The sequence below is a fragment of the Chamaea fasciata genome, unplaced genomic scaffold (assembly GCF_029207755.1).
Source record: "Chamaea fasciata isolate MVZ Bird 193981 ecotype frontalis unplaced genomic scaffold, bChaFas1.0.hap1 SCAF_4, whole genome shotgun sequence".
Taxonomy (NCBI): Eukaryota; Metazoa; Chordata; class Aves; order Passeriformes; family Sylviidae; genus Chamaea; species Chamaea fasciata.
In genome coordinates, this window is record NW_027094089.1 from 11,691,621 (window position 1) to 11,718,056 (window position 26,436).

Below are 26,436 nucleotides of genomic sequence, written 5' to 3' on the forward strand. Positions count from 1 at the left end.
CTTTTTTTAATATCCAACTTAAACCTCTCCAGTTTGACGCTATTCCCTTGGGTTATGTCACTGATCACTAGATATATTTTTAAAAAAAAAATAATGTTCTGTGAATCCTTCATCTGAGTTTCAAGCAAGTCATAAGTCAGCAGCTTCAGATGTACAGAAGGATATTAAGCTTTTTGTCTTCATCTGCTAATTGAAGCTGCATGACATGGTAATTCTCGTGAGGAATTACGAAGTCTGAAGTAAAAAAATTGTAACAAAAATTACAATAGGTTTCCCTCATAATTCAGTAAGATAGGTTGCACAGATTCTTGAAGCTTAAAAATTTTTCTGCATAATCTGCAGATGGAACATTTGATTCCATGGCAAAAACAAGAACATATAGGGATGTTCAAATTCAGAATTTCACACAACAGAAGAAGAAAAAAAAATCAAATATATTAGCATTAGCATGCAGATTAATAAAAAAATAGAAAATCAGTTTAGAACCATTCAGTAACAGCTCTTGTAAATCTTTATTACACATCTCATTCTATTTCCTGGCTGGCTGTGAAGGACTGCCAGGTTTTCATTTGTATTCCAGCTTTATCTGGTATTGATTTACATAATTAAGGATAGTTTTGTCTTCTAGACAAAAGGCATGCAATTCTTTCAAATTATTCTCTTAATTCTCAGCAAATGCAACACAGCTACTACTCAACCGAATTATACTTATTGCCATGGAGGTTTTGAAGATATCTTAGAGCTGCACAGACAGCTCAAACACATAGAACTGCATACCTCTCTAGTGACAGTCTCTACCATAATTGTCCTTTACATATCTAAAGATATATTATGTCAGAGTAATAATGTTAATATGACTGCTGCTTGGCATTACAGTTTACTTCACTGCATGTATCAGAGTCAAAGTATGACCTATTTTGGATTGCTTAAGCACTAAGACAGAAGTTTTGAATAGACCCTGTCCTCAGTGGGTGAAGTGATTATAGAGAAGCAGCAACAGGCAACAGAAATGGAGCTGTAGATGTCTAGCCAGAGCTGAACAGATATCTACATTTTATGGGACTCTCCTGCAGACTAACAGGTCTCTCTTTTCTTCATTGATTTTTTTTTTTACTAAATGTTTTATATTTAAATGTTATACATTGAAAGTTCTCCCTTTTTAACCACCGAATTTTAGGGATTGTAAGAATTTTATGAATCCGGGAAAACTTTACTGTGCAACACTGAAGTTGCTAAAAACAGCAATCTCCATTTATCAGAAAAATAATGACAGTTTATACATAGATGGATGGATACATATGAATCACTCATTGAATTATATTAGCAGATTATCTTTAGGTTTCTATTCAGTCTGAAGATTCAAATAGCATTATTATACCAGCTTTCAATAGAGTGAGAGAAATGTAAAAAGAAAGAAAAAAAAGAAATTTCATTCACTGGTAAGTTTTAGTCATTTTATTATCATTGGTAAATCAAACCCCCGGCATTGTATTAAACAAAATGGAGTGCGCATGCATCACCAATGGTACAGTTTTCAGTCTTTTTTTTTTCCTTTTTAGGTCGTTGGGTTGAGATATTTCATTTAAACGTAACTACCTTCTCTCTTAGAGTACTATTAAATGCTCATTTTTAATTTCATTCTGCATGTACAGATGACACCTCCTATAATACTACTCTTGCTCTAAAGGCAATGCCTCCTATATACTTCAGTCCCAAATAAGCATGAATACAGGTTCTTAGAGTACAAAAATTTAAAAAAAAAAAAGTTTTAAAAATTTAAAAAATTTTATTCAATTTTATTAAGGATGAGGTTCTCCAGAAAATCCTTCACATAAAGCAGATTTCCAAAAAGATTTCACTCTTTTGCCCCACCATATCTAATAGACTACCACTGCAGCTTTTGAGATGAGATACAACTGCCAATGTGTTACGTGTTGAATCAAGAAAAATAAAAAAATAGTGTCAGACTCCATATATTTGGAACACTTAGAGCTTTTAGCATCAAATATGGGTCAAAAATCACTAAACGTTTCAACAAGTAACACTCATTAAAACAAATCACACAGAATGGCACTTATATGGTAACACACGATGTGACAGTTCGACTGCTTTCATAAATAAAGAACTAAAATTAAATTTTCACAGTAAAATATTTCACTAGGCTAGATTGCAAAGTTTGACATGTTAATTCATCTCTGTAGGAATCAGAGAAAGCTCAGTCTGCTGTAGTCAGGAAGCTCTTACTTCATTAAAATTGCAACGTAGCTAGGACTTTAACATTCCTTTTATTAAAAATAATCATTAAGAAGTTAAATGGTAATTGTTAACCTCCTACACTAGAATTTGGTCTCACTTATAATTGAAGACTGAAAAGAAAAAGTAGTCACAATCAAAAAAACTGGGTACAGAAAGCAGAAGGATAGATTCAAGGAGTAGTTTACAATTTGTTTAGTGTTCCAGAGCAGCAAAAGTGCTCTAAAAATACTAATCAACCTTTTGCAATCACAACTAAAACTACAGAAAGGGTCAGTTTTAATATTCTGAATTACGTCTCTTTTGCTTGCCTTTGGACTATGCTTTATGGCTTCATTACCACACAGAAGAGTACTAACAGCTAAATAGTCCAAGGGCTGTAGCAGGCAAGAATGTTTCCTAGTTATGTCCGTAACCCAGACCCAAGAAAGGCAGCTAATTTTGCGAAGGAGGGCTGATCCAACACAGGGGACCTTCTGCTCCCCTCAGAAGAGAGCCACCTGCAACTATAACCTGTCTTTTCTTCCTCTTGAAGGTGATCTTGATATGAGGTGTAAGCTTTTCTTGGAAAGACCACTGGTATAGATGGGCCATCATCCACATCATCAATTGATGAGTTTCCACACCCAGAGCCTTGTACCCAGGGACTAAGGCATCTGGAAAGGCAAGGTGGGCAAGGAGGAGGTTTTCCTGCCACCGCATCCATATGCTTCCCTCCATTAACTCTTTTACTGCCTTCTGCCTGGTAGTTGGACGATATAGGATCCTCTTGATCTTGCAGGTTTTTTTTCTGGTAGTTTTCCCTGTTTCTATCTCAGACTCCCTAATGCTCCTTAACCTTTTTACTTCCTCCCAAAACTCTCAACACCAGACTGCACAGATAAGTGCTTGGACATACCTCACACCATGGTTCTCACTACTGCCAGATTCTTACGGAGCAAAGGCCTGGCAATGCTCCGGGGAAAACACTGAAAAAAAGTTTAGCAAAAAGGAGTGCATGTCTTTGCTGTAGTTCACCAGCAACAGCCTTAGGAGCCACAACACCAAAGTAGCTTGGTGTACCCCTCCAAGAGAGACATACAACAAAGCGTGGCATGACACAGAAGAGTAGACATACTCTGTTGAAAACAATGCAGCTTTTGAGAACTAAAACAAAAAAATGACCCAAAATGGTGACTGAAAACTGAACTTTGCTTCATTAACCCTACATAAACTTTCTGCTGTCTTAAGAAGGAGTAGGAAGTGAATGAGGCCATCTACAGGCAGCATGAAGCAGCCTCCAAGTCACAGGCCCTGGTTCATTTGGGAGACTAACTACTCTGACATCTGCTGCAGAACCCGCACAGTGAAACACAAACAGCCCAGGAGGCTTCTGGAGAGCACGGATGCCAATTTCCTGATGCAGGTACTGGAGGATCCCACAGGGAATGGTGTGCTGCTCAACTGACACTAACGAACAGGAAAGGCCTTGCTGGAGATTTGACCATGAGAGTGTGGAATTCAGTACTGGATGAGGAGAAAGCAGGGCAGCAAGCAAGTTTACAACCACAGATTTAGGGAGAGCTAACTTTAGCTCCTTCAGGAATCTTCCTGGAATAATTCCATCGGAACAGATCCTGCAAGGTAAAGGGGTCAAAGAGAGTAGGTTGATATACAAAGATCATTTTCTCCAGGCTCAAGAACAATCCTTCCAAATGTGCAAGAAATCAGGCAAAGGGGAAAAAAGACCTGATGGATAAATAAAGAACTTCTCTCATTATTCAAAGGTAAGCAGGAAATACACAGGAGCTGGAAGCAGGGTCAGGTCACTTAGAATGATTTTAGAGACGATGTCAGAGTAAGTAGAAATGAGACAAGAAAGACAAAGGCCCATGTGGAATTAAATCTGAACAAGGATGTGAAGGACAACAAAAGTGGATTCTTCAAATACATCAATTAGAAGAGGAAAACATAGGATAAAGTGGGCCCAACGCTAAATGCTGGGCCCACTGTTAAATAAACTGTCTGGAGCAAGCCTCCATAATGTGCTCTAGGGTGACCCGGCTTAAGCAGGGAGGTTATACCAGATGACCCATAGGGTCCCTCCCAACCTGATCCATTCTATGTTTCTGTGCTCCTCTAACTCCAAAATATGTATTACTTTGCATACTCTCACATATCCTAATGCCTAAAATCAATCAAACACCTAAACCAAAACATGAAATTACAACTGTAACTTTACCTTTTCCTCTCCTTCAGAAAAAAACAATTGTAAGTGTAGCATAGGTGGAGATAGATGAAAGGAGATTCCACTTTTGTATTCAAGGGTGGTTAACAGGCTATACCTATCTCCTCCCCCATAGGGATGCCTATCAAATAATCAGCTCTACCAAGTGCTTCTTCCAGAAATTCAGAAAGCAAGCTTGTGTTAGTCATCATACTTTTAACAATATACAGTCATCTCAAAATTTAATGTACTTGTTGTTAGCTCTACTGTTCATATTCTGGGTATTCACTTTCCTTCTGGAGACAGTGTATATATCACCATCAATCCAATAAGAGCCTGCATTTCTGCTGCTCAGTAAACAACACTATTTTGCACCTGGCCATGCAACTTACTGACCATGATCACACATCTAAGTCCTGCCATGAGAATTCATTGGTTGCAACCAGGCATACAGTGTACCACACTGTTTGTAAATCCATAGTCATGATTGTTCTCATTGAAACCACCAGACTTACAGTGTCACTTGGCTCTCCATTTTTGTTGCTTAGTGTTTAACTGGTCATCATTATCTAAGCCTAGCAGCTCCGAAACTCTCTGATATCAGAGGAATAATGCAAGGGCATTTATTTTCTGCTAATTTTAACACAACAGAAGAATTTTTCTTACTTTTAATGCAACACATGCTCTGCACCCTGAGATGTGAACAACTGCATGTTTTCTTGGGAACTTACTCTGGGTATCCACATCAGCTCTGGTTAGTGCAGAAGACGTAGCATCTTCTGATGATGATCACCAGCTTGCCGTTTGAACTAATAAGGTGTCAACACCATTACTGTGAATCCCTCTGTATTAACTGCTGCACCACTGCCTCATAACTCACACTCCCCAGGCTGTTCTGTAGATGTATGGAGGTGGCCACAACTCCCCTGGCGATGCCCAGACCTTGTAAGCATCTCTCTTGAGAGCCACAAGATCTGTGTGGGTCTCTCTATGCTCTGGCACCCCCCTGCCCCAGAAAATCCTGCTGTGTACCACGATCTGCTGCTCCACTGAGGACCTGGTCAGCTCTGGAGAAGCTTGTCTTGGCAATCAGTTTATCTAACACTGTACTAAGACTTTAAAGTTTTTTTTTTAACAAAGCCCACTAACAATCACTTTGGTTATCTAGGGTCTTTCCCTTTCAAGTTTACTGCTAAAGATTTGCCATTTTGCAGATATTTAGAAAGTTTGAAGCTTTCTGTTTAGATAAGGTGCAATTTCATTGCAAATTAAGTACAGAAGTCGGATAGTTCACCTAAAGCTCTAAGTGGTACATTCCCAATCTTCCATAAGTTACAAGCTGTAACCTGCTGTGGAGAATTATATATTCAACTTCCTAATTATTTTTGAATAAAGATCTACCAAGGAATTGCAGTATAGAAAATTCTGTGCTTTACAACCTTGCCACAAAATAAATAAATCCTACTGTTTACACCTATAATACAGAACCAGCATCTCTAATAAAAGGGGAAAGACTGGATACCGCTACTCTGATTTTAAAAATATTAACTTATTTTTGTGCTCACAGTGGTGGTTAGTATAGAAAAGATTTTGATTTACTTAGTTTATTCTTCAAACCCTCATTCTTAAAATTTCACTGTATTAAACTGTTCTGGTCACCACTGTGAATTCCTTCTTCACAGTTAAATATGTGGATGCATGAAACTGTTTGCTCAATTAAGCAACATCACCTTCTTTTGCGTTTGAAGGATCTCGAGATTATGCAGTGAAATAATCTGACCTTCCAGTCAAATCCTAAGGAAAGCAGGAAAATTTTAAATCTCTATGAGAAGCCATACCTAAGAAATCTAAATACTATATCAAGAAGTACCTATAAAACAGAAATCAGTGACATAGAAACTCAAAAGAAAAAAATTCTTGGATGTAACACCTACTGACAACTGTCATTTTAATAATTTCTATATAAAAGACATTAACCTTCTGATCACAAAAATAAAAGAAACCAAAATTAAGCTAATTGTTCCAATTTTTATAAAAGCCTGAAAAAGAAGTGAAGTTTTAATTTAAACTAAATATTTCTCCTTCTTTAAAAATAATCCCATATTTCCATGAAGCTCTATGCTTTTTCATAGCATAAAACCGTCTATACAGCTCTAAAGAAAATCCCAGGCTATTAAGAAATGTTTCCATTTTCAGTAAAAATTTTAATTAAAAATCATCAGGTGAGATATTGCTAAGCTCTCAAACATGTCTAAAAGTATATTACGGTCATTCCTTACTCCTTAAAGTCATTTCTACAGAATAACTGCACAAGTTTAAACTTTTTCAACCCCAAGTACTTCCTTGACCAAGGGTCAGCACTGTCAGTTAAGCTCAAATCCATAAGCCTGTGCATAGCAGAAATTTTCACAATAAACACGTTAGCACAGAAGACAGTTTCTTATAGGACAAGCTTAATCACTTAAGAATTTGTGTCACCTACTATCTTAACCACTTTCCACTCTCAAGGAACAGCATGTACTATCAAAATTTGTTGCCCAGATTGAGTTGATAAAAATAAGGTGGGAAGGGGAAGGACTACTACAACAACATACTCAGAATTTTCACCCCTCAGAGAAAAGATAAAGTAGTATGTGGATATCCTTTACATCATTTCAGAACTAGTTGAGAGGCTCTGTGATTGATGGAGATCTACATCAATAGTCTATGTGCAAAGAAAAGGAAATACAAGAACTTAACCTAGTATGAATATAAAATCATCTTACTGATATGAAAGGAAAGGATTTTTGCTATACCTTTGAGCCACCTGGAACATAATGGTTACTGTATTTACACAAAATTCATCACCAGCCCATGAAACCTACAATGCAAGGGCTATGCAATATACCATAAAGGGCTATCACTATGCAATAGCACAGTGACAAAATGCAGAGCAAAAGAAGGGGGTGGTTTCTTTAATGTTGTTTTAGTTGGCAATCATCAGCATATAGGCAACTATATGATGCATAAGAAAATCTTTAGGATCCAAAACCTGTGTTTTATATACCTAGATTAAGTTAAATGGGTGATCACATGCACTAAGTAAAGAAAAATGTTATAGAGAGATTAAAAAAAAGAAGGATTTTATGGTGTGATCAGTACACAGTACTCCCTAAGTCTGAATTTTGAACAGCTAGAGAAATACAGCAAACCAAGAAGATCACCTATGAGATCTCCATTTTATCAATTCTACTACTATTCTCATAGTGACAGTGGAAAATCCAATCTACTGCACATACGAAGATGATATTTATTATCACGTATTTAGTTCTATTAACAAAAGTAAAACTTGAAAATGTTATGATGATAACTCAAGAAGAAAAACATTTCTAGTATAGCTACCTTATGCCCAGATTTTGCTGCATTGAAAAAACAAAAATTTAGAAACTAAACCATTCAAAAATTATGGATCTGGCCACCCCAAATTAACTACATGGACTGCACTCATTCCTCTCAATATATTTATGTTATGCATCTTCTTCCTTTAGCTTAGATGCAATGTTCATTTGCACTTGGAATTTTTCTCTTTTTTCTCAAACAATAATTACTAAGGTCAAAAATATTTAGCCATTGGCTGCTTTTCTTAAAAAGTGCTCTACAGTTCAAGGTTCTATATTAAGCAATAGGTCAATCCCTGCCTTCTAATCTAAAACCAGAAGAAAATCAGTTTGCAACATTAACTCTCCTTTCATACAGATCAGATATAATGAAAGTCTACCAAGTCTCATCCATAATCCTATCCCACTGACTGCTCACTAACTATTTCATCACACTCAGGTTGACAAGGATTTTGATCTTAATTTTCCTCTTTTAAAGTAATCTGATAGCAAGGAATAAACATCTAGTATGCCTCCCTTATGTCTGTGCTGCTTACCTGTTCTTGTAATCTCTATGCTTTCATTTTATTTCACTTATTTTGAAAATCATGACCAAAAAGGGCTGAATAACATATATCAGGAAATACTGGAACAAATGTTTGTAATTTACAAAGGCTGTCTAGGACAGAACAAAGCTCTGAATTATACAAATATTTGGTCAGCAAGTACTCCTCTGACACCTTGCTTGTATGCTAGTCACAATTACTCAGCTATATAAACAAGGAAATTACACATACAGACTGAAAGACAGAACCCAAAACCCTTAACTGTAGTTTACTGTATTAAGAAAGGTATCACTTCAAGAAAGACATTGAGAAGCTGGAGCAAGTCCAGAACAAAGCTGGTGAAGTATGTAGAGAGTAAGTCATATGAGAAGTGGCTGAGGGAGCTGAGATTGTTTAGCCTGGAGAAAAGGAAGCTCAGGGGAGATCTTATAACTCCCTACAACTCTCTTAAAGAAGACTGTAGTAAAGTCAGGGTCAGCCTTTTCTCCCATGTAATTAGCAACAGCACAAGATGACAAAGCCTCAAGCTGTTTCAGGGGAGGTTCAGGTTGAACAGGATAAATTCTTTCATGGTAATGGTTGTTAAACATCGGATCACACAACCCGGGTGGTGGAGTTACAATCCTCAGAGGTGCTAAGGAAAGACTGGATGTGGCACTCAGTGGTCTGGTTGCCATAGTCTGGTTGACAAGGTGGTGTTTGGTCAAGGGCTGGACTCGACTATCTCAGAGGTCTTTTTTAACATAAACAATTCTATGATTCTGGAAGGAATGGCAGACGCATTCAGCAAACCTTTATCTCATACATTTACCACTAATCTAACAAATCACATCCAGTATAGAGCTGCAAATTCTCAATTTTTATTTAAAAGCTATCTGATTTCTAGTTGCTATAATGAAATAATTCTTACCACGACTAGTTAAAGAACTAGATGGGATTATTGTGAACAGAAAATTCCTAAGGGAAAAAAAAGACATGACAGTTATCTCAAAGGCAGCTTTCATAGTGACCCACAGTATTTTTCAGATAGATGGGGTGTCTTGAAACTCTGATGAACTGTAAAGTCCCCAGGCATTATAGGCAGTTCTGAATGTGCTAAGTCTACACTGCAAACAGTGTTACAGCAGCAAAATTATCCAGCCAGCAGGTAACAGTTATAAAAAGCAAACACCTCTCACAAGGATAGAAATACTCTTCTATGGTAGTCAAAAAACAAAAGACTCACAATCAAAAATACATCAGTGATGTAAGTCAAGCCTTCTTAGAGATCTGGAATTTCTCCAAAATCATGTCAGTGCTGCAAGACTGTAATCTCTCTATCATCAAGGAATTTACTTTTAATACTGTAGAAGAAAACCAACAAGCCACAGACCAGATGATTAGCTGAATATCATATAGTATCAGATAACATAGATTTTTCTGCTGTATGTTCCACTCTCTTTCTCCAGCCACCATTTCTACAGAGAATGTGTTGTCTTAATATTGAAAGATAAGATGGCTACCTTCTTATTAAGGGGATGACAAACATGAGACACCATGCTAAAGACTAAGGTTCCTATATATAATCTCTTTCTCAGAATAAGAAGGTTGTTTAAAAAAAAGTTTGTATTTGCAATGGCTTCTTTATTTGCAGTAAAGCTGATGTAAACTTGCTCAAGGGCATGTCTCCTACTATTGCTCTGATGTGCAAAAAGCAGAGGAATATATAATTCTTCAAATCTAGGATATTTTCTACAGCCTCAGCTGGTGTTCATATGCCCTTGTATCTGCCCAGTTTCATAAAGCTAAATTTTCTGAACTATGAAGTTAACATACTCATTATTCATTTTATGAGCTCCATGACAATCTATGTATGATTTTGTTATGAAACCTTCTGACACAACCCCTTCCTTCTCTGCTGAAAAAAGCAGACAGTAACACTGATTCTCCACCAAAAAAATTTTCTGTCATAATGTCACTCTGTAAAATATAGGCTAATGGACAAACTGGAAGATGATGTAGGCTGCAGTGCCATCCTTACGATGTTGACATTGCTTTAAGATTTATATTTGTCAGGCTTGGACAGGGTAGTATCTCAGCTTGCCAAGTGCCCTGCTGTGATAAGGTGCAAGGAATAAGTAAGCTGCTTAAGTTCAGAGCTGACAAGACAGATGTAATGCTTGCTGGTAATGAAAACAACACACAGCCATTCCTGAAGACCACATGGCTAAACATGTTGGATGTGCCTAGCAAATGATCTCCCATCACTATATGTAAATGGAAAATATGCCACTTCTCCAGAAACAAAATAGTGTTGTCCCTCATTTGGGACATTTAAGAGACTCATCTCTAGTGCGAGCTGTGGCAGCTGTCTAAGAAACTATGTTTTCTCCTGGTAACAGGAATCCCAAACAAAACAGCAGCATGAAATAAATTAAATGTTTAAAAAGCTGCACAGTAAAAAAAGGCAAGAGACTGTGCCATTTTTCCACCAATAAAAACTAAACTATCTAAAACTGATACCTTATCCTTTTTCTTGGAAACTGCATATATATACAGCTCACAGAGAGCTAATGGAAAAAAAAGTAACCCCAGGCAGCAGCTCAGCCATCATTTTTTCCTCTTTGAAATGAACATTAACTTCAGTTACTTTAAATCCCCAGAATTTGCTGTGAAAATCAACTTACTACTTTCTTCAGCAGCTCCTTACAAATATTATTTCAAATAGCAGTCAGCTTCCTAAAGGAAAACCAGTATCTGTTCATGACAACAAGTTCTCAAGCTTATAACCTGGACTGGACCTTTTTCCCTTCACAGAACAGGTCTCACAGTAATGTTCCAAGGATCACCACAAAAATGCCTTGTGGCAGAGAACTTTAAGTGAGGGAAACAACAGGAAAAAAATAGTTAAAAGTACTAAAAAATCCAAATTTAACTGCTGAAAGCTAAAAATTCTCACTGGACTGAGTTTTGAACTATTTCCAATTATGTCCAAGTAATTTATCAACCATTCATCGTTCTATCCTTAAAATGCATCAAACCTATGAAATGGCATGCAGCATATGTAGCAAGCAGAAGAGACTGTGCTTATGAAAGCTATGATCTAATCACAAGAACCAAAACTTGGTGGGACAAATCCCATGACTGGAGCACACCAATTGACAGTTACAAACTGTGCAGGATAGGCAAGAAAGGAGGGGCAGGCAATTTTCCCTCTCTATGGACTTGATTGCATAAACCTGTCTTTGAAAAACAGCAATGAACAGATCAAGAGCTTGAAAATCGGAAGCCAAGCCAAAAAAAGAAATCTCATGGTTTGTGTTTATTACCCACCACTCAACTGAGGGGACCCTGCTGACAAAACCTTTGTACTTCACCTGCAGGACACATCACTCTGGCAGGTTCTGACCCAGCTGCAGGGACTTGTCCAGACAGGACAGTCCCTGACATCTGCTTGAAAAGCAGCTTGGCAAGACACGAGCAGTCCAGGAGACTCCTGGAGACCATTAAGGCTAATTTCTTACCCCAGGTGACAGAGAAATGCTACTTCACCTGTTGCTTACTGACACAGAGTAACTAACTGGAGAGGTCAGGATCAGTGGCAGCCTGGGCTGAAGTGGTCATACCCTGGTGGAATTCCTGATCTCAGGGGTTGTGGGCCAAAGAAAGGTTAAAGGCAGTACTCTGAATTTTAGGAGCCTGAACTTTTAGTTCTCTGAGGAATTAGGATGGGACCCTTCAGAAAACTACACTCAGGTAAAAGGAGCAGAATAGAACTGTCAGATCTTTGAGGACATTTTTCTTAGAGGCCAAGATCTCTCAATTTCCACAGTGACAATACAGGCAAGGAAGGCAGGAGACCAGGATGGCTCAGTAAAGACCTCCTGGACAAAGTGAAATACAAGAAGGAAAAGCACGGGATGTGGAATCAGGGACAGGTATCCTGGGAAGGGAAGTGCTTTCTGGTTATGAAGGGAAAGGATTAGGAAATTAGGAAAGGTAAGGTATAGTTGGAGCTGAATTTGCCAAGGGATACAAAGAATAGTAAAAACGGCTTTGATAGGCATGTTGGTCAGAAACAGAAGATTAAAGAAAAAGTGAGGTAGTCAATAATTTTGTTTGCCTCAGTGTTCATTGGCAATCACTCCTCCCACATCTCTGAAGTCTCTGAACCTCACAACAGGAACTGGGGAACTGAAGTCATTCCCAGGGTAAGAGCAGATCAGGTTCCAGACCACCAACGGGACCTGAACATACACAAGTCCATAGGACCCAGTGACATGCATCCCAGTGAAATACCATAATGGGACTGGCTGATGTAGTTGACAGGCCACTCTCCATCATATCTGAAAAGTCATGGCAATCAGGGAAAGAGCTCACTGACTGGAGGAAAGCAAATACTGCACCCTTTTTAAAATGTATATTTATAACAGAATTTTTTTTCCATAATCTTGCATCATCTTTGTATCTGGTGATTTTAACTGGAGCACCACTGCAATTGTTACGAGTTGCATTTATGACACCATAAAGCTGTATTATTCAATCTTCTAGAAATTTACTTCTTAACTACATGTAAGTCTAAAGCAGTCTTGAATGAATTTTGCTGTGCTACTGTGCACATTTAAAAAATCCCAACAGTTCTTCCCACATCAGTGGGTGACCACCTCATCACTGTTTTATTCCTTGAAAGTCCCCAGTGTTTCATGTCCTCCAGAATATTTGAACAGTTTGGATTAGAAGGGATCTTTAAAGATCATCTCGTTTCAGACCCATTGCCACTCGATCAGGTTGCTTAAAGCTCCATATAACCTGACCTTAAACACTTCCAATGGTGAGGCACCACAAGTTCTGTGGGCAGCCTGCTCCACCATTATACCATTTTCAATGTAAGAAAAAAACGTCTTCCTTGTATCCCCATCTAAATCTACCTTTCATCAAACACTTGCTCGTGGTCCGGTCACTGCAGGTCCTAGTAAAAAAAAATCTTTCCCTGTCTTTCTTAGAAGTTCCTTTTATGTATTAAAAGGCCTCAGTAAGTTTTCACCAGAGCTTTCTCTTCTCCAGGCTGAAAAGCTTGAGCTTTCTCAGCCTGTTTTCATAGCAGAGGTGCTCCAGCCCTTTGATAATTTTTGTCTTGGACCCATTTTAACAGTTCCACTATTTTTTCTTGTGCTGGGAAACCGCAGAGCTGGATGAACTACTCCAGCTCCAGTACTGTCAGTTACTCTGGCAAAAGCGGAGTAGAGGGACAAAGTCCCCTCTCTTGACCTGTTGGCCATGCTGCCAACAGCCTAGGATGCACTTGGCTTGTTGGCTTTTCGGGTTGTAAGTGCACATTGACAGTTTGTGTCCAGCTTTATCCCCTTTTCTCCCAAGTCATTCTCTGCAGGGCTGCTGTCAATCAATTCATCCATCAGCCTGTATTGGTATTTGGGATTGTCCCAGGCCTGAACAGAAATGTGATACAAAATTATGGAAGAATTTTTCCATTTTAATTTACATTTAAAAATATTATATGTATTCAATCACTATACAAACCAAAACCATGCACATAACTTGTGCATGGAATAATCAGAGATAAATCTTCCTGGATTATGGTGTCTGCAAATTCTTTTCTTACAGATACAAACCTGTATCTGAAAGTTTTCTTTCCCCAGATTTCTAAATTCTGCATACACTGGACACATTTAATCCTTGACAGTTACTACACTTATAACAGCAGACATGTTTATGTCTCTTTCTGTTGATGTCTTCACACATTATTCATATTAATGCATTTCTAAAACTTGCCATATCATCCACAAGACTTGATAGTACTGCACCACTGCAAGATATAAATTTGACAGTTTGCAATAGGATCTGCACATTATTCTGACAGTAAGTACTATAAAGACAGCAAACTATATTCTTTCAATATACTTATTAAAGATCTTATGAACACTGTGACTAAATCATATATAGTAAAATCTATTTTGTATATGATGGCACGGAGTCACTACGGTTTTTAATAAATTACATATTGCAGTAAGCAACAATTGCATTATTTTTTGTTGAACACTTTTTAAAATCAAGTCTATTACTAAAGGCTATTTCATTAACAGTTATAAAATAATTTGGAAATATCTTAAAATCTGGCTCAAGATTTCTGTCTATTTTGGTGCCATTGCCTGTGAATGTGTGCAACGATCCAGTTAATACGTGACTGTATCTATGGCATAACAATTGTACTCAATAACCCAGCAATATTTTTGGAAACACTGAAAAGTAATCAATACTTCTTTGTATTACCAGAAACGCATAGTAACACTGGTATACATCACTGTGAGTGGTTCTCTACTTTTTCACAAACACAGCTGCAAAAGTTCTACTAGCTCACTGCAGTTTAACAAATGAATTTCATTACAAATTAGAACAGAGAAGATGAGCAGTGTCCTCAAATGTCTTTAATCCTTTTTAATCATTAAAAAAGAATGACATGCAGGAGAATAAGTGCCCATTCTTTTAAAAGCTCATACAAATTTTTGCTTTGATTCCATTCTTCAGTGCCATACCACTGAGAAACCTCTGTATTTTCAGAATTGATGTACCTTTCAATACTATAACCTTCGGCTTTCAAGCTCACTATTATTTGCCTTCAGGTGCAAATTTTGAAGTGTACAGCTTTTTAAAAAACCTTTATGGCTTCAGCCAGATTCTGAAAGGCTTGTAGATCAGTCATCAGCACACTGTAGATTTCTTTTCAAAATAATGTTCCTCAGTCAGAGTACACTTGTGGTTATACTCAGTTCACTTGTCAAATACAAATCTGAGGTCATCAAAAGCTTCAGGGCAACTTCAGCTATTCCAAAAATAATTCTCTACCTCTATTTTGCTGAAGAAATAGTATTTCAAGTATAAAAATAATAGGAAACTCTAGAGATGGAGAAACAAAGACCCTGCATGTGAATGTTTCAGTAAAGCATTGCAGTGACTGCCTGTAAGGACAAAGTCAATCCAGTACCCAAGCATATTAAAACATTAAAAAAAAATCAAAAGGAGAAAAGGTATTTCACTATGAAGCTGATATATATTCTAATGAAATTCTAGTGATTTTAGAGCAGACATCTCAAAATACGTAGGTCTAGGAACAGATGCTAATGATTCTATTTAAGCATTTCTCTTGTAATTGATGAAACGTTTAAGCATTCATTTACAAAGTCTACTTTCATTATAAGTCACATGCCTGGCAAGGCTGAATGACACTAGACTCAATATTCCTGTTGGCTTGGATTCCTTGGCCACATACTAGCACAGGCTTTTATTTAATTCTAGTTTTAAGTCCCATGTTTTATTAAAATAGAAAAACAGACCAGAGAGTACTTTCTTTCAAAGGCTGATTTGATATTCGAGAGGTCAGTCTGAATTTTTCATCTCCAGAGACTCCTTTATGCAGCTATAATTCAGATTTATAATTAGAGCTGAGTAATTAACACTCTTTTGAAAACAGAGACTATCTAGGTACTTGGGGAAAAGCTTTTCCCTTCCCAAAGTAAAACTGAGTTTTATCATTGACTTTTAACACACAAAGAAATCCAGTTTGTTTCCTATGACCCAAAGCCCCACACATAAAATAGTCTAGGAAAATGGAATTTTAGAAGCATAAAAATACACCAAACTTCTCTTGGAGACTTAAAGACAAATGGACCAAGGCAAAAATAAATTTAATAAATCTAAACTCAGCTAGAAGGCCAAGTTTTGTCTCCTTTAGGTAAACTGTTGGATGCTGTTTAACAGGACTAGGATGGAAGCTGACACCACACTCATTTACAGCATGAATTCTATGAATTACATACTTCCTCCAACTTTTCATTAGCTAAAACTCTGCATTTACATTTACATAAATTTCAAGCGGTGCCCCTGAGTCCCATCACTTCACAGCAACTTTGCCTCTCTTTTATCTGCTTCTAACATTTTCACTGTGATTAAAAGTACTTCAGTTAGTATTTGCATATTTCCTATTTTCACAGTAGCTCATATGAGTCTGCCATTAAACTTGGAGACACTGGAACAGAAACCAGCTGAACTACATGTCCATAAAACAGCTAGTGTAATGTAGTTTATGCAAAATACTGGTTTATAATGTGTGATATGGTAAGGTATATCCCTTCAGCCATTTCCTTTTAGAACCTGTACTTAAATGTCCATATTCATATTCTTTCCTAGCTTGGTAATTACAAATTGTCATTCCATGTGGCTATTTGAACTCAAAGTGTCTGATGGATGTGAACATCATAAAATAAAAAAAGAAAGCCTGACTCTGACAAAAGGAGACCAGGAGAATCTCATTTCTCCATTCACATATATTTGAAAAAAAAATTTAAAAAAAATTTAAAAAAGACTAAATATATAATCACAGACATAATGTGGATAAACTATGGATAAACTACAGGTTACAGCATCTTTGTGGCATGCTCTCAACACTGACATTGCCTAGGAGGTCTTTTGCTCTCACATGAAAAGTTGAACAATATAATGGGTTTACACCCCTAAAACAGAAGCGATTTCACTAGAGTGTATCACATGCTTTTCTTCCCCTCTGAAAAACACAGCAGCCAAATCTTCTATTTATTTTGTCTACTTGCACATGGGGAAAAAAATTCAAAAGATTTAATTTTTAAAGAAAATTTCACTGTCATTTAATTTTTCAGCAGTGATGGTGAAATCATGACACATAACCTACTGAAAAAGCTAGAGAAATATGAAAACATGTTGGCATGCTATTACAACCCAGTAATCTGCAAACATGAAGCAGTAAAATAAAACAATTTTAAAGCTATAAACTACTATTAGTATGATACAAATACTGAGTTTTACTCTGGAAGAAATTAGTATATCTTGAATAATTAATAGTGACAAGACTGACAGGAATCACACTAATTTCAACCCAAAAATTCTTGTGATACTGAAACTATTTAACAGCAATCACTACATCTACTAGCTAAGCAATAAAAAAGCCTACCAATATGTTCATGTTTGCACAGTTTTTTTTAAATTTGTAAAAAAATTAAACATTGGCTTTTTAATTCCTTTTCTATTTCTTTGTAAATGCTGCGTTAAAGAAATTGCAGGTCCTCCACTACAGATCTCTGAAAATAGCAGATATTCTGTTTATTTGGGCTTCTTACTATTTCAGGGGGAGGAAGAGGGAAGACAAGGATAGAAAATGTTTCAAACAACTAGAACCACTTGCTCCTACAGTACAATATATAATTTTGGTATGTCTGCAAGCTAGAACTTAATCTATTCCTTTAAAATTTTTTTTCCACTATATTTTGCTCATTTTAAAAAAAGTCAACAAAACACATCCTAAACTTTGTGAAGGAAAAGTGGCACAGTAATGAAGTCCACATTTATTTATTACATACCTCATGCTTTATCACAAAATGGATTATAAAAATAGGCTCAAAAAAAAATTTTTTTTTTACTTATTGCTTATGAAGGCTCAATATCAAGAAATTACATACAAAGCTTGCCTTTCCTCTGGTAACTCTCTGGCCTGAATGATGGAGAGAGATGAACAAAAGTGTCCTTAGTCTATCAAACAGGATAGCTGTGAAGGTGGAATTGGCTGCTGAAAAGCAGCACTGAGAGTCCCTAAAATTTCAAAGGGCAAAGCCGACCTGCATCAATTGTTCACAACATTTCCATGATTTCTGTGTTTTCAACCCTTGAATTAATAATTTTCAAGTCACATTACATTTTCACGTTATAAACACTCTTTGCATATGTATTTTAATTTATTTTTAAAAGGACATGTGAAAACCACAGTTTTTTAATTCTGAACAAAAATTCAAATCAGATTCCCACTTGAAGGACAGGCTATAAATTTTAAATCACTCCAAGCTGCATTTCCACATTTAGATATACAGCTACAAAAGACAAAAAATAATGAATGGAATAAAAATGGAAGTATAAATAGAGTGAAAATATTAACAGTTTAAAATAAGTGAGTACAAGGTAAGGTAGACCAAGAACCACACGGGAAAGAGTGTGGGGTGATCCAGGAAACTTACACTTCCTCTAAGACTTTGAATGGGCCACTAATCACTTTCTTTCTTTCTGATAACATCACAGCCATGCATATACTGACAGATTAAGTAATTATCATATAACATAGCAAAAAAATGTATTTTGCACTTGTGCATATCCTCTTCTTGAGTACATCAGTGCTCATGAATGACACTGTTTAATGTGTGATTTATTGTATGCATATTTTTCAACACCCTAATGGCAGAAATACCATGTAACAAACAGATTATGCATCCTTTCACCTTCATAAATAGTTGAGGTAAAAATCAATAATAAAAAGACCTCACAAATATGTACTGTGTAGTATTCCCTGTCTTTTTTGGTTTCGTCACCAATACAGCTCCAAAAATGAAATGTTCACAGTTGATATTGATCAAGTTTGTTATTGTCTTGGGGAAGAACAGGTTTGAATTACATTTAATAGAATACCAAAGACTGTTACCACTGTTAACGAACTGCCATTATGTTTCAAAAGGCCCATTTAATAAAACCCTGGTTATTTATTTCTTACCTTACACATAACTTACTGCTTTTTACCTGGCAATAATCATCACAATTCAGATTTTTAATACATTTCAAAGATTGGAACACCTTAATAGCAATGCATATATGGAGCATGTATTAATATACTACTCACCAATTTTAATCTTTGCAAAGGTATTCTGCTAGTGTCTATCGGAGTACGCTCTGTGACATTACCAAATCTGACTTCTGGGATGGCAATTGCACATATTACATGCGCCCACCTGTGAAAAGTGGCAAGTCAAAAATACCACCAAAAAACCTCATAGAAATACAAGTTCTTAAGTTGTTTCTTGCTGTGTATTTGGCTTTTGCTTTTGGCTTGGTTTGGTTTACTTAAAGCTACCCATCAGTAGTTACTTCCTTATTAGGCTTTCTTAAGTTTCATTAGCACATTTTAACAAACCTTGCAGCACTACCAATCTGTGTCAATTAAATTTCAGACTGAGGTTTTATTGCAACAATTTTTAAGCATGTTTTACGTCTTATTTAAGTATAAAGTTTTTGTAGGTGTGCTATTCAGGTACATACATAAACACTACACTATATGGTTCAAGTGTAATTTATCATCTACAGTATTTATTACTCTTCATTAACATTACTCAGACCTGAAAAACCATTCTTACACAACAAACATGATTACAATCAATCATGTATCTATCAAAATGCAAAATGAAAGGCAAATGCTATCAAGGCCTTCTGTCTATAGACACAATGGCATCCAAGCAGCAAAGTGATCAAGCCATCAGTGCAATGCCCAAGATGAACTGGATCTCCTTTAGTGGCAAAAGCATCTGCAAATGCTTAGGACCGGTATCATTTAAGACTTCAATGCAGCATAAGGTTTGTCAGATGATACTACATGTTTCCTATATGCATCAGAAAGCACTCCAAATCCTCATGTTACATGAAACTCAAAATAAGAAAAGCTAAAAGAAACTTTAAAGAGTCTAAAACTGATGTTGAAACTGTATTTCATGAAGCAAAAGTTAAGGTAATGACATTTTTATTAACGAAGAGCAGCCTTCTGAGGCTACTTCTAAAATCTTTTTGGGGTAGACAAGAAGTAAATCTGAATAAAGGAATACATTTCCATTTCTGACTCATATTTGCCTTATTCCCTGTCATTTACTATGCCTGTTTTCATTACCCCATTTTCTCTATTTCTGTAAGCTCTGAATGCTTGCCTCACTCCACTTCTTTTACATTTTGAAGAAACACACATTACATGAGCACCTTAGCAGATTAACAGGAACGTGGGCTGAAGCTGAAGTTGATGGAGGGTGATGCAGAAAACAGAAATAATTTCTCTTTCCTGCACTAGAGCAGCAATATTTCAACAACTCATCTTTGACAAAAACATCTGCAAATTATAACATGACACACAGGGACCAAAAAAACTCCTGTCACGTGACTTTAAAGTTGTATTGGTCGAAGTGTGAAATAAGTGCTGTACATAAAGATGTCATATCAATTAGCAAGTTACACAGTTCAGCCCAAATAAAAACAGATAAAGTTTGCAGATCCATCATTTTATTATGGTGACAGTTTGTTCATATTTTAACTTACGGAAAAGAGTCTTGTTTTGAGACTTTTTAAAACATTTTTTATAACAGCCATTTTCTATTCATTGTGACCTGCCCACCTGCTAAACCACATTTTCTTACCATCTAAACTTTATGAGACAGAAATGCTATAAATAAAATGCCTCTTCAATCAGCCTTCAACTAAACATTTATCCTCTGATATGTCTCAACCCAACAGACTCAAAACAATTGCTGTGATCTGCTGAATAGAAGGAATCTCAGCCTACCTATATAGCAAACTGCTTATTTCGTGCACACATACCAGTCTGATCCATTAGCTTTTGAAAGTATAACATGCTCTTGCTGTTTCTATAATTAGTATGTACAAAGTAAAGAAGGAGCAAAGGGAATGTATATGTTAGATTGTACAGCTGTTGGAGAAAAAAAATATAATTGTAACATACTTTTCTGAAAACTCAAAATGTTGAAATGAGAGCTATTGCTGAAGGACAGATTAAAAACTCCACAACATGTAACAGCTGTAAGGTGTTATGGAAACATGAAAAACAGAGTTCAACTGTTTTTACAGAAATCCCATTTTATAAATCTGTAAACTAACCTACAGACTGACAGAATGTAAACCCAAAAATCTTATATATAGTTATACACAAAAAGTGATTTTATGCAAACCTCTGTGGATTTTTCTCTTAATATATCTTATGAGACATTACAAAAAAAAATTAAATTGATATACAAAAAAGATATACATATTTTTAAAGATGAAACATGGAAGCTACCAACAGCAAATATCAAAACGACATGATTAATTCTACTGAGGTAATTTTTTTGTCATTTTCTTTTTATTTAGCAAGTAAACCAAGTAGCAGATTTATGGGAATTTAAAACAGAACTAAAATTTAGCTGAAAATTTTCATGTACTGGCAAAAATCTCCATTAAAATAGCTGTAATAATAATGTTTTCTGAAGGCAAGATATTGCCTGAGTTAAACAAAAAACCTCCTAACTGGACGATTTACAAGAGTCATGAAATCAATTGCAAACCACTGATAAATAAATTCTTTCCTGGGTAAGTGAAAAAGAATGTATGGCCTAGATCATGTCTTACCACTGCATTCCAAAGCATGAAAGAAAGAGGTCTACATGATATTGCTAAGCTACTAATATAAGCTAAATAATTATGAAATTATTAAAAATGCACAAAGACTATTCTACTACTGAGCTTGAAAAAACATTAAGCTGCAATATTTTCCACTTCAGCTGTTAGGGTTATTCACTATAGTGTTCTGCAACCCAGACACAGTAATAGCATAATGTCAGCAACAAAACTATTTTTGATAGTGTGTGAAAGAAGTGCATTTGAAACAAAAACAAAAACTTCAGAATTGAAAATTATTTCAATATGATTAAAATTAATTCATTGAAAATACTGGGTTTAGAAGTCCAAAAGTATGGTATTATAATTTTCAGAAGCAAAGAAGAAAATACACTTTGCTGTTTGATAAGACTTGCCCATGAAAACAATGATAAATGAGCTCTCATTTACTTTCTTTGCACAAAGGCCAGCAGATAAAAATTTGGAACAAGCAAGTGTATGCAAATACTAAAACAAATGTATGTTTTACTATATAACTGTTTAACAAAATGCCAGTGCCATTTCAATAGAAGTAATTCTAATTCTGCAATGATTCAGCTTAAAGGGACACTGTCAAGCAATTAGGGTTACAAATGCTTTTGCATATGGGAATGGACTGGGAATAAAGTTTAAAGTAAACACATACAGTCCTGAAGAATATATTACTTACTTTTCGTCAGTAGTTTGCTTTAATGCACCACCTCTCAAATTGCAGAGACAACATTCCTAAAAATAAATATAGAGTAGAAAAAAGTGAGCTTTAATGATGGTTTACAAATCAGTTCTATTAATCTGATTTTGAGGATAAGAAAACTGCTAATGCAATTAATTACTGGGTTACAAACTGTCACTTATAAGCATAGCACTTCCTTGTAGGGGAAGAAAAGGATACAGTAACAAAAAAGAGAAAAAACTCACTAAACCTAAAGAAAAAAGGCATTTGACTATCACTTGCAGACAAAGTGATAGAATCAATTTGAAAAGTAATTTAAAAAAACCAAACAAAATCAACACCAGAAAACCAAACAAAAAAAAATCCTCAACACTTTTAATCAGTACTGCCATAGAAAGGCTGGAAACTGCCATACATTCTACAAAGGTAAAATGAAGTACTATGGCATATAATTAGTTTAATAGAAGTTACTGAGAAACTAACCCATAAGCTATTGACCTAGCTCAATTTTTTTTTTCCTTTTTCTTTCTTCTTGCAGTATACCTTCACTGCTTTGATTTTCAGTACAACTCCATCTCTTTCAGGGCGCTCGGCAAGGTGTTCAGCAGTCCCCAGATAACATGCCAAAAAACATGGCTTTTCCTACCTCTACTAAAAACTGAGCTTTTGAACAGATATATTCTTTCCTTCTTTCAAACCCTTCACTCCTTCTCTTCTGTCTCCTCCATTTCTGAATCTATTCACTCCCTTTATTTTTGTTTTTTCCTCTTGTCCTTGAGAGGAGCTCATGAAAAAGTGTTTTGAACATTAGCTATTTTTCCTCCTGCCTGTTTTTCTGGTTTCTACAAGGAACAGATGTTCAAAATAGAGTCAGGATATTCTGTGATGGTATGCCTATATGAGAATATGCCTTTTGAACCCCTACATTTAAGATGTCCTTGCAGGACAAACAAGCAAACCAAACAAAAACACAAACAAAGTGATACTCCAAAGGACTTTATGTTATACTTCAGTCTGATCTAATCTTAAAAATTTCAATGATGACGACTATAAATGTGCCAGAAAGTTAACTGAACGCTGTATTAAATTTCCTAAGAAAAACATCTTTCCTAACCATAAAAAATACTTTCTTGTGACAATTGGATCTTCTTTGCAATTCAAGCACAAAAATTTTGCCTTAACAACCAAAACCATAGAGAACAAAGTATCTTTTTATGGAGTACTTTAACTACTTAATATTTCTGCAGAATTTTAAAGAAGACAATTGAGGTTCATTACTCTATCCACAACAACCTTAGGATAGGACCTAATATGTTCCAGATCACATTTCCCTTCCTAAAAGTAAACACAGACTATTAATCAGTTTTTAAGGCTAAAAACTATACCGCTTTCAGTAAGAATACCACTACAGCCATGGAAAATTTGTTTCTATTTGGCATTCAGTTCTGAAAGGCAAGCAGTTATATGTAAAAAACACATCACAAAACTGTATGGAGATGCATAACATTATCTGGGATTTTGAAGACTACCTTAACACAACCACTGGGTTACATTATGGTACTGCATCATCTTCAGTCTGATTCACTTTAGAATCTTGCTTACAAATAGCACAGGGGAAACATGTTTCTTCAGCACTTTCTTCAACTGATTTTGTCACCCTCAATGTCATTTATTGTTACCAGTGTTATCTATCTTTAGAAACACAGCTTGGTCACTGTCATAGTAAGACTAAAAAACTGGGTCCAGTATGTTGATTTTCTATATGAGAATTGGGGATGCAAGATAAAAACAGTAAAAATAGATGGGCATACATCTCTGTGACTACATGAGAGTAAAAAAATAAATAACCCAAGCAGCATAGAAAATTATACCTAAAATGGAACAGCCATTCTGGAAGCAGCAAATACCACAATCTCCTACAAAAGCTATGCAGGACTTCCTGAAAATCTGATCCTCAAATCATCTGCAGTTGTCAGGGTAACAAAAAATGTTACTGCATTCCACGTCACTGTGCCCAGAATTTGTTACTGTCTCTTTAAGACCCTGCCGCCAGAAAATGGAAATGCAGGGAGGGCATTGCCAAGGTCCCTTAAAAGTTGGAGCCAGGAAGCAGGGAGCTCTCTGCCAGCAGCCTTTGCTGAAGGCAGAGGCTCCTCTTCTGAGGACGTTGCTTTACATGGTTGGTATTAGTTTGTCGGATTTTTTTTTTTCTGGGCTTGCAACAGTAGAGACTCAGAAAAACAGCATTTTGCAATAAAAACTGTTTTGTAATGATCTCCGTACACCTGTCCCAGGGACCATGTCACCCCACATCCGACGGACCAGTTCTTCTACTGCCTCCAACATGTGTGCAGTGAGGTGGACATCAGCACCAACACCAGCAAAGCCCAGCAGCCAGCAGGAGGCAGCAGGTGCTGGCACTGATGCCATATACACAGGCACTTATCTGCCACTAGAGGAGTTCCAAAAGCTCCTGCTTTCCCAGGAAGGTTCTTTCTGTCCACCACCTTTCTGTCCCTTTGGCTCTCAGACGCTCTGGTCAACTGAATGCACCATCATGGGGTAGAGAGCTGATGCCATTCTCTGTGTCCTTCAAGCCACGTGGGCACCCTGGCAGGCACCATCTTGTAAATGCTACTTCCACCACTTTGGGTCTCTCCTTGTTTCCAAGAGCTTCAACAGATTTGGCGATTTTGTATCTAGTGATTATTTACTGGTTTGCTGTCTTTTGCTTATTGCTGTTTTGCTTGTTTGCAAACTGTTTTCCAATTTTATCTACTGGCATTTGTTCCTTATGGGAGGAAAGGGAGTGGTTGAAACTAAAAGCAGGTAACTCATTTTAGAGTGGCCACCTTTTTAAACTGTCTTAAACCAAGACAGCAGCTCTGCAGAGAATGAACTTTTACAATTTAGACATAGAATAACATCTGCAGACTGGGGGAAAAGAGCACAAGTCTAACTCATCAGAAATCTTTGCAGGGAAAAATCTTCATTGTCCACTTTCAAATGTGAATGTTCAGGGGTTCCCTCATAAATTATTTTTAATCTGAGTACCTTCTTAACATTGGCCACAAAAATACTTTAACTCTGCTTTGCAAAATAAAAAGTGCATTTGCTCCTTTTTTTAAGAGCTTTGATGTTCTTAGGTAACTTTACTTCAAAATTTGTTACTTGCAAAATGACATTTTTCTGCTTCAAATGGGTATTTTTCACTTTTAAGGAAAACTTGCACTAGATCATCTGCTGTGTAACTTACTAATGCAACTAGACTGAGAATCCAAGGCCCTAAAGCAATTTTACAAATAAATTTTACAAATAAATTCAGTTAAAATAGCACAGGAAGAGACAGAAGTCATATCTTTACCTACTAACTACAGAGCAGTGACATTAGGTTAAAAATAGGAAAAAAGAAAAAAGAAAAAAAGAAAGAAAAATAGAAAAAGAGGAAAAATTAAAGGCAGGAGAGCAGGCTAAACAAAAGAGAAGGTGGCTCTAAATACCCTCATTACAAGCTATAAAAAGATTATCCTTATGAAGGACCTATAGGAACCAAATATTATGTCCTCTAAAAAAACACTACACATATCTTTGATGAGCAGAAAGTGTTGGTAGGTTCTTGTTCACTGTCCACTGGACAATTGCTATAAGCAATTAGATTCCTAGAACTAGTAAATTTCACCAATGTTCATAACAAACCTGTGTGGGTAGGAACACAGATTTAAAGCCCATTAAAACAATTTTGTTAATTATGCTTGCATTGCATTATATTACAGAATCACAGAAACACTCGGCTGGAAGAGACCTCCAAGATCATCAAGTCCAACCCATTCCATAACACCTCAATTAAACTGTGGCACTGAGTGCCACATCCAGTATTTTTTAAAACACATCCAGGGATGGTGACACTACCACCTCCCCAGGCAGATCATTCCACTACCTTTACCACCCTTTCTGTAAAAAACTTTTTCCAAATATCCAGCAAATATCTCCCTTGGTGCAGCTTAAGGCTGTGTCCATCACTTGTCCTATATCCAGGCAACATGGTTATCAGTTTAACTTCTGTTTCAATATACTACAATTAATAAAAACTCAGAGGATCTGACAAAGAGTAATACTCCTAGTAAATGCATATGT

General features: G+C 36.3%; 1 protein-coding gene across 1 annotated transcript in view; it reads right to left on the minus strand.

Annotated features, from left to right (window-relative positions):
* KDM4C (lysine demethylase 4C) overlaps nt 1-26,436 on the minus strand; it is a 261,852-nt gene that overhangs the window by 63,394 nt on the left and 172,022 nt on the right. Inside the window, exons 16-17 of the mRNA XM_066180842.1 lie at nt 22,300-22,355; nt 19,066-19,174 (exon numbers count right to left, since the gene is read on the minus strand). Of these exons, the coding sequence (XP_066036939.1) occupies nt 19,066-19,174; nt 22,300-22,355 (165 nt within the window). The remainder of the gene's footprint in view (nt 1-19,065; nt 19,175-22,299; nt 22,356-26,436) is intronic.